The sequence below is a fragment of the Pelobates fuscus genome, chromosome 13 (genome assembly GCF_036172605.1).
Source record: "Pelobates fuscus isolate aPelFus1 chromosome 13, aPelFus1.pri, whole genome shotgun sequence".
Classification (NCBI taxonomy): domain Eukaryota; kingdom Metazoa; phylum Chordata; class Amphibia; order Anura; family Pelobatidae; genus Pelobates; species Pelobates fuscus.
In genome coordinates, this window is record NC_086329.1 from 7,743,751 (window position 1) to 7,753,969 (window position 10,219).

The 10,219-nt window shown below is 41.7% G+C and overlaps 1 protein-coding gene across 1 annotated transcript in view; it reads right to left on the bottom strand.

The window, feature by feature from the left end:
* TOGARAM1 (TOG array regulator of axonemal microtubules 1) overlaps positions 1 to 4,745 on the bottom strand; it is a 66,551-nt gene extending 61,806 nt beyond the window's left edge. The window contains exon 1 of the mRNA XM_063439457.1: positions 3,189 to 4,745. Coding sequence (XP_063295527.1) covers positions 3,189 to 4,460 — 1,272 coding nt within the window. The 5' untranslated portion in view covers positions 4,461 to 4,745. The remainder of the gene's footprint in view (positions 1 to 3,188) is intronic.
* Positions 4,746 to 10,219: the final 5,474 nt, after the last annotated feature.

Genomic DNA, 10,219 nt, shown 5'->3' on the forward strand with positions numbered 1-10,219 from the left:
GGTGGCTAAATGAGAATTTTACATAAAAATGTAATGGTAGTGGATCCTAAACAAAATATTCTACTCTACAGGGAGAGTGTTAATTTGGCATAGAACGGATGTTGCGTTTATTCACTCATCACCACTTTGTGGAAGACATTCATGTATGCATTATCAATAAAATATACTAAATCCAGCGGTTTTAAGTCAGCCTGGAGTGTCCCTTTAAAAGAGGACACTGTAGGCACCATAAACGCTACAAGGGATTGAAGCAGTTATGGTGCCTGGAGTCCATGGGCGTCCATTCTTGCCTTGCCCCCAATGACAATATGGTTGAGGTGGAGATTGCGCCAGACTAATTCATATCAGGGGCAGTGATTGGCAGATATCACCAATGAAGGCCAGGGGTTCAGGCCGCGAGGGACCAAGAATCTCTTCTAAAAGGTGTTCGTTTAGTAGTGAAGCAGTACCGGGTGACCCCACAAACTGAAGGCACCATAACCACATAAATCAGTGGAAATGGTTATGGTGCCCGCAGTGTTCATTTCAAATATTAAAAACACACAAATCAAAAATGTTCGTGACTAGCACACATTCATTTCAGAAGTAGTGAGATATTTCGTCATTCACGAATGATTAAAAGATTTTCATTAGCTGGTCACAAAAGCACCCATGAGGTAAGCCCATTCAGTGAATGTGTTCCTCTGGCACAGGAAGCACATGAAAATTGGCCAAACGGTAAATTACAAATATCACACACAGAGCTACGTGCATACGGACTACACAGACACAAAGCTCTTTAACATGTAGGAGGATATTGGGTAACTAACAAAGACCAATTAGAAGGGAGCTAAAAGTTTAGAAAACTTCAAGTGAGATCAATTTCTGTGCTGCTCCTCAGAATAAAATGTGCCATGTCAACACAGTTTTGTTTTTAGAATTAACACTACATGGAAAGCCTCATCATTCGTTAATAACAAGCTCTCAAATTTCCCTATTATTATAGGCAGCTAATGGTCATTAAAAAGGACTTGGTGGCAATTACACCAAAGACTAAACTTGCTTAAAAGGGAACGGTTTAAAAGAGCCAGAGAAAAAGACAAAACAATGTCAGGAAGCTACTAAGCAGCTATGTCACCAGGCCATAAATATGGAGTATTTCATAAAACATGGAATCTGTATGAAATAATGCACATTGACTGCGTCGTAATCAAAATGTAATCAAAATATATTGTAACACAAAAACAGGGACTACTATATCTTATGGTCAAGAAAAAAAAATTAAAAAAAAAAAAGTTGACAAAACTAGGAGCCAGGGTTTTTATTGAATAATAAAAAAATAAAATGGAAGAATAAAAGCTTTATTTTTATTAACCAAAATAAAATTCTCAAAAGGGACACTATAGTCACCAGAACCACTACAGCTTAATGTTGTGGTTCTGGTGTCTATATCCTGTCCTTCTAGCCAGTACTTCCATTGCTAACTAGTAACACCTCTAGTGAGTCACACAGACAGCCGCTAGAGGCACTTCTTAGGCACGTTCTCCATCTGCACACTTTGCATGGAGGCGCTGAATGTTCCCCATAGAGTTGCATTAATTCAATGCACCTCTGTGAGTTGATGCGGACAGGCACCAATGCTTTTTTCAAGATCGATTATCTCAGCCATTAAGGAGGGGCCAGCCAATGCAAGACCGGCACAGCATGAGAAACAAAAAGTAAAACAAATACCTTTCCCATGCCATCGGATGGGGGGACAGACACACTCACACAAATTATTAAGTCCACCCAGCCTCCCTACCTCGGGAGGTGGAGTGGATGCATTCCTGAGGTCAAGAGGGGCTGCTGTAATCTTCAAGCTCTTGCTCCACTCCCTGGTGCACTGTTTAGGGACGTCGGGGCTGGAGTGATGTCATATTCCAGCAGGTGAGCAACCCCCTTGCAACCCCGCGGCAGCCAGCTGTCTGCTCCCTAGGGTGACGCAAGGGAGCAGAGCAAGAAGAGCTTAAAGATTATAGCTCCCTCGCCACCCGCATGCATTCTCCTTTAGCCGGCCAACACGGGAATGCAGTGGGGCTCAATATGTAGATCCTGAATGGGCTGCCAAACGGTTTTCCTGGCACTGGAGTGTCCCTTTAATTCAATGTAAAACCCATTTGCAACCAGAGGATCCCTGATCATCAAGCAATGTTAATTCTAACAGCAAATTTCTATTTAGTATAAGTCGTAGTCTTTTGACTAAAAAGCTGTTTTGGTTGTATTTTAGTCAATGCGACTAAAATCTAATGGGTTTAGTTAAAGCCTCTCTCTCTTTTGCCAGTTCCCCAGCTCCAGTTTTGCTATAGCTGGGATAGGCTGCAAATCTGCTGCTGTTTAGGGTTCACCTGGAGCCATTTTCACACAAACCTCACTGCCTCCATACTGTACCGTTTCAGTCGAACCAGAATACAGTGAACCCAAGAGAAACTTTGCCAGCCAAACCGAAACAAAGTGAGCTATACTAAACTGTCTCAACTTTCAGCCAAATTTGTGGCGATACAACCACTTTGTTTAATCTCCTCCTTACAGTGTGTTTAAAAATGGTTTCTAAATTAATTGATAATTAGAAGGGAACTTTACAAACACACACACACACACACCTCATCCTTGATCTTAGAAAACATAAAATCGAAACACCAGATGCAATAGAATACCAACAAATGAAAACACACATTTAGCACATTCACTAGCAGAGATCTGCAGTGTTTTGAGTAACAGAATTGAAGGTAAAAAACCTCTACGCATATTGTGCATTGCTGAGCACTTTAAATGATATCAAGGCCAAACTAATTAAACTGGAAAAATTCTCCAACCCTATGATTATAATCTAAATTGTGCATTTGCCTTATCAATTCAACACGACTCAGTGAAGTTATTCAAAAGTGTATTCCTGCATTACGCTGTCCAATATCTGCTGGCTGCACCAGAAAAATGATCCTGTCAACAAAATGTAAATAATAGCCTTCTGCTTTAAAGCATACACTCTACACATAACATTTACAGTCTGCTTTTCTCAGGATTTACAATTTGCATGCACATTGTTAAATCAGAAGGGAAAACAAAGTATTTTTAAGTCACAAGTGAAAACAATTTAAAGTGACATTTAGAGAGAGAGAAAGGACAAAACCATGAGAGAAAAATGTAAGTCAAGTTAATGTAAAAATAGGTACCTGGTCAGGTTCCAGCCCACTAGGGGTTTGATTTCTTGGAAATATCTCCAGGACTTCAGGGTGATGATTATCCCACGGGAACTTATTTTTCCCTTTACCTGCACTCAACATTCTGCGAGCGAGTGGGTCAATGTGGGGAAGTGTAGTTCTGCCATTATGATCACCATATTGTCCACTCTGTGTTCGACTCTCTGGCAATATCCAATCTGTATCTGCCCCTGGTAAGTGGTGATTGCCCCTGATATGAGCAGACGAAGGGCATGGAAGTGCATACTCTACCAAACCAAGAGAATTGACTTTTGGAAGAGTTTTACGTGCAAGTCTGGCCTGGACAGCATTCATTAACCCATCTCCGTTCTCTTGAAGCTCAACTTCATCCACGGCTTTAAGTAGGCTGCTTTTACCGGCTCCTATGGATGCAGCCAAGACTGCAAATGCCTCTAAGGCAGCATGACGAACTTTTCTCTTGCTGTCTATTAAACAAGGGGCAATTTCACATGCTAAAAAAGGCAAATCAAAGTCTTCACTTGGGTAAGTCAAGAGTGAAGCGATGCAAATATTCACAATTTCTTCCCTTACTCGAGAATTTTTGTGCTTAAGGTTTTCCAACAATATGGTTAACACTTTGTAAGGCCCAGTCAATTTCATCAACTTCATATATATTTTCATATACTCTTCTTTAATAGTTATCTTGCTATCCCCCAGGAGTTTGACTGTTGAGGATATAACAGGCCTAAGGAACTTACTAACCGCATGTCCAAGGTTTATTACAAAGCAGTTAAGGGCATCCAGAGTAACAAGCACAACTGTAAAATTCTGATCATCTAGTAATGTACGTAGAAAGCTAATAAGTCCAACAACGTCATTATGGGATATGAAGCTAAAATCGCACTCTTTGATTAGATATTTCAGTTCTTCTATGGCATGTGTTCTAGCCTTGTAATCCTTCATATCTAGAAGTCTGGAGTGCAGTTCTGCAGGGATAATTCCACAACGAAGATTACCGTTATTAATAAGTGGTTCCTCTTGTGTAGGACCTGTTTTTCCAAAACAGCTTTTTGGGTTATAAGAAGATGGTCTAGAGTGCAAACTACCTTTTCTGCAGGACATTTCACCTTGCAAATCAGAATAAAAACTGTCCTGAGTGCATGATCTTCTTCCAGCAGAACCATTTGGTATCTGTGCAATGCTGTCACCTTTCGATCTAAAAGGAGCCACTCTAGACATGTGGACCTCCATGTTTTTTGCCTTCAGATCAAAGTACCTGTGCATATCACATGGTGACAGATTAATTTACTGAGATACAACCACAGACCTAGCTATATGTTCCAAACATCAGATTATTTACATGCAAAAAGAATCAAACGACTATAAAAACTGTCCGTTTAGCAACGATAAAGGTAGCTGTTAATGGCAAAAAAAAAAAAGTCTCAATCTGTCTTACAGGTTACTATTATTAATAAAAAAAAAGTGTATTCTTAATTTCATTGGTGATTGCAGTCAGGAATGAGACACAAATTCCACATTTATCCCTCTGTCAGAATTCTCTTGGCAAAAAAAGAACTGAAATTTAAAGAAAAAAAACAAAAACAATTAACATTACTTAACAGCAAATGATTCACATCCAGTTAGCCATTACAAGTTATATGCAAAACACATATAATCAACTAAATAACTATCCTGTAGAACCTAAATGGAGCAAAAACAATTCATAAAACACTGATAAATATTTAATCAAGGGCTGCTGTGAGTGACCGTAACTTTGCAATAGTTTACTATATAAAGCCTCTATCCATAGAGAGTGCAAAGCAATTAAAAATACAAACATTATAATAGAAATTATTAGCTTATGTGTAAGGATGTAAATATAAACTTATCAATAAATATTCTATTATGAGCTCCAGTTACAGACTGTCAATACAAACATTCTATAAATATATTACCATATGATGTGTGCAACTTGCAGCCACTGGGCCCATTTACAGATTGTTAATACAAAATAAATATCTATTAACAGCCCAATATTAACATATATAAATATATTAACAGTCTGTGGAGGGGGGGGGGGGAGATATATATAGATAGATATAGATATAGATATTTTAACAGACTGTAAGTGGGGGTCACATATTATTGGGGCTCCAGGCTGTTAATATATTGATATAATGTATCTATAGGGCTGTTCTTGGGGTTCCAGGCTGTAATAGATTGATACAATGTATCTATGGGGCTGGTATTGGGGTACCAGGCTGGGGATAGATTGATGCAATGTATCTATGGGGCTGGTATTGGGGTTCCAGGCTGGGAATAGATTGATACAATGTATCTATGAGGCTGGTATTGGGGTTCCAGGCTGGGAATAGATTGATACAATGTATCTATGAGGCTGGTATTGGGGTTCCAGGCTGGGAATAGATTGATACAATGTATCTATGGGGCTGGTATTGGGGTTCCAGGCTGGGAATAGATTGATGCAATGTATCTATGGGGCTGGTATTGGGGTTCCAGGCTGGGGATAGATTGATACAATGTATCTATGGGGCTGGTATTGGGGTTCCAGGCTGGGAATAGATTGATACAATGTATCTATAGGGCTGGTATTGGGGTTCCAGGCTGGGGATAGATTGATACAATGTATCTATAGGGCTGGTATTGGGGTTCCAGGCTGGGGATAGATTGATACAATGTATCTATGGGGCTGGTATTGGGGTTCCAGGCTGGGGATAGATTGATACAATGTATCTATGGGGCTGGTATTGGGGTTCCAGGCTGGGGATAGATTGATACAATGTATCTATGGGGCTGGTATTGGGGTTCCAGGCTGGGGATAGATTGATACAATGTATCTATGGGGCTGGTATTGGGGTTCCAGGCTGGTAATAGATTGATACAATGTATCTATGGGGCTGGTATTGGGGTTCCAGGCTGGTGATAGATTGATACAATGTATCTATGGGGCTGGTATTGGTGTTCCAGGCTGGGGATAGATTGATGCAATGTATCTATGGGGCTGGTATTGGGGTTCCAGGCTGGGAATAGATTGATACAATGTATCTATAGGGCTGGTATTGGGGTTCCAGGCTGGGGATAGATTGATACAATGTATCTATAGGGCTGGTATTGGGGTTCCAGGCTGGGGATAGATTGATACAATGTATCTATGGGGCTGGTATTGGGGTTCCAGGCTGGGGATAGATTGATACAATGTATCTATGGGGCTGTGATTGGGGTTCCAGGCTGGTAATAGATTGATACAATGTATCTATGGGGCTGGTATTGGGGTTCCAGGCTGGTGATAGATTGATACAATGTATCTATGGGGCTGGTATTGGGGTTCCAGGCTGGGGATAGATTGATACAATGTATCTATGGGGCTGGTATTGGTGTTCCAGGCTGGGGATAGATTGATACAATGTATCTATGGGGCTGGTATTGGGGTTCCAGGCTGGGAATAGATTGATACAATGTATCTATAGGGCTGGTATTGGGGTTCCAGGCTGGGGATAGATTGATACAATGTATCTATAGGGCTGGTATTGGGGTTCCAGGCTGGGGATAGATTGATACAATGTATCTATAGGGCTGGTATTGGGGTTCCAGGCTGGGGATAGATTGATACAATGTATCTATGGGGCTGGTATTGGGGTTCCAGGCTGGGGATAGATTGATACAATGTATCTATGGGGCTGTGATTGGGGTTCCAGGCTGGTAATAGATTGATACAATGTATCTATGGGGCTGGTATTGGGGTTCCAGGCTGGTGATAGATTGATACAATGTATCTATGGGGCTGGTATTGGGGTTCCAGGCTGGTGATAGATTGATACAATGTATCTATGGGGCTGGTATTGGGGTTCCAGGCTGGTGATAGATTGATACAATGTATCTATGGGGCTGGTATTGGGGTTCCAGGCTGGGGATAGATTGATACAATGTATCTATGGGGCAGGTATTGGGGTTCCAGGCCGTTATTCAGACCGGGGGCTGGGGTAGAAACTCTCACCGTGCTCGGGGTTCTCCCGCCGGCCCCCGCCATGCTCCCACTCCCGCCTGGAGACCGGACAGCCTTATTTTGTTGCCGGTTGCTCTGGGTCGGCGCTGACCATGTGATCTCTGTGACGTCAACAAATCAACAAACTACGGCAGCGCGGTGGGGACACATTTCGCAGGGAGTGTGATACAATGTATCTTATTATAAAACACAGACTGGGAAAGTCACAACATAATACATCAGCTCACCTGCAGGGCTATGCACTACAGTGGGGGATTGCTGAAAATATTAGGTGAAATTCGAATTTTAATCCAAATAGCTAACCTGAGATATAGCTAAAATAAAAAAATAAATATATATATATATATATAAAACTGAGACATATCTAAAATAAAAAAATAATATATATATATATATATATATAAAACTGAGACATATCTAAAATAAAAAAATCTAAAATATGTAAAAAAAAAAAAAACAGACATAGCTAAAGTAAAAAAAAAAAAAACTGACAGCTAAATTAAAAATTAAAAATTAAAAATAACAAAATATGACACATAGCGAAAAGAAAAAAGAAAAGAAAAAACACAGTAACAGCTAACATCAAAAATATTACAAAAAACTGAGACCTAGCTGACATGTTCTGTGACTCCAGATTGACTATATGGTTCTAAAATGTAAAATTGACTTTGAATTCACAACAAATCACTTTGTGTTTCTCTTTAGGTTATCAAAGAATACGAGCTAGCACACAAGGGTTTATCTGTTAGAAACATAGAAACATAGAATGTGATGGCAGATAAGAACCATTCGGCCCATCTTGTCTGCCCAATTTGTTAAACGTCAAACCGTAACAAATTAACTGAACCTAAACATTCTGTTTAAAATAACAAACTGTGACTATATTAAAGCTAGGGAATTTATCCAAATCAGCCATTTTGATCTCAATATTGAAATTCAGCTTTGTTATGTACAATTTGGCTTTTAGTGAATAAACCCCAGTTGATAACCCCCCCAGGAGGAGAGAACTTCCAATTAGCCTAATTTAGAGTTCTACTGCACTAGTCCTAAACCCTGCTTAATAGAATCACATAATTTATTTATTTTGTGTACATTTTAAACTCCGGTGCCATTAAAATCTTAAATTGTAAATATAATTTTCTTAAATATCCTCCTGATTTCCAAAAAATACTGCAGTTTTTTTTGCCCAAAAAGCCTTCCCTCAATATGTTTTCATGTAGTAACCCTATGAATAGAACGATATCAATAGCTCAGCCACTTCGCACTTGCCCAGTCAATAGCTAGTTAAACATAGGGCACAGATTGCTCATTATTATTATTTTTTTATTATTTATATAGCGCCATCAGATTCTGTAGCGCTGTACAATGGGTGGACTAACAGTTATGTAATTGTAACCAGACAACGGGACGTAACAGAACCAGGGCCGGCGCGTCCATAAGGCGGCACAAGCGGCCGCCTTAGGGCGCACTGGCTCTGGGGGCGCCAGATTTTAGTGGCCGGCAGGAGGGAAGCGCTCCCTCCTGCCAGGTCACCTTCTGGACCCCCGGCGGGCGGCAGCGTTCTAATGAGAGGCGGCGAGGGAGCTCTAACCTGTCTGCTCAGCTCCCTCGCGCGCTGTCTGCTGATTCTGCGGGAGCCGGAATATGACATCATATTCCGGCTCCCGGCATCAGTAGACAGCCCGCGAGGGAGCAGAGCAGACAGGATAGAGCTCCCTCGCCGCCTCTCATTAGAACGCTGCCGCCCGCCGCACTGAAGCCCCACTGGACCCCAAGGACAGATCCACGCCAGCTCTCCAGGTAGGGAGGCTGGGTGGATATTATTAATAATTTGTGTGTGTCTGAAAGTGTATGTGTGTGTGTGTCTGTGTATGTGTTTGTCTGTGAGTGTGTGTGTGTGTCTGTGTATGTGTGAGTGTGTGTCTGTGTGTGTATGTGTTTGTCTGTGTATGTGTTTGCCTGTGAGTGTGTGTGTCTGTGTTTGTCTGTGAGTGTGAGTGTGTGTATGTGTTTGTGAGTGTGAGTGTGTGTATGTGTTTGTCTGTGAGTGTGAGTGTGTGTATGTGTCTGTGTATGTGTTTGTCTGTGAGTGTGTGTCTGTGTATGTGTTTGTCTGTGAGTGTGTGTGTGTCTGTGTATGTGTTTGCCTGTGAGTGTGTGTGTGTATGTGTGAGTGTGTGTATGTGTGTGTGTGTGTATGTGTCTGTAAGTGTGTGTCTGTGTATGTGTGAGTGTGTGTCTGTGTGTATGTGTGTCTGTGAGTGTGTGTCTGTAAGTGTGTGTGTTTATGCATTTGTGAGTGAGTGTGTGTCTGTGAATGATTGTATGAATGTGTGTGTCTGTCAGTGTATGAGTGTGTTTTGTCAGTGTGAGTGTCTATCCGTGTGTGTTTGTGAGTGTCTGTCAAATCAGTGAGAGTATGTTTGTGATTGAGTGTGTGTCTGTCAATGAATGAGTGTGTGTCAGATCAGTGAGTCTGTGTCTGTCAGTGACGTCTGTGTGTTTGTCATTGAGTGTGTGTGGCTGTTAGTGTGTATACACCACTGAGTGTAGCGTGGCGGAGCGGAGCGCAGTACAGGAGCTTCTGTTTCCTTTACCTGGCCAGACTGAGAGGAAGTGCTCACTGAGAGAGCACTTCCTGTCAGTCCAGCCAGGTACAGAAAAATGAAGCTCCTGTAGAGCATCTGCTCTGCAACGCTACAAGACAGGTAGGATGCACACCAGGAAGGGGAGTGTGACCGCTAAGAGGGTGGGGGGTGCACCAAGGGACAGAGAGGGGAGAGAAACACCAAGGGACAGGGAAAAGAGGGGGGGGGGAGAGAGGAACACTAAGGGACAGGGAAGAGTGAGGGGCTGGTTAGGAGGCACATAGGTGAAGATGTTAATTTTAGAGGAGGGGAGTGGGGGGCGGAAAAATGCATCTTTGCCTATGTACCTAAAAACCCTTGCACCTGCCCTGAACAGAACAGAGAGGTGGAGGGCCCTGCTCAATGAGCTTACATTCTCCTTGAGTCCTTAC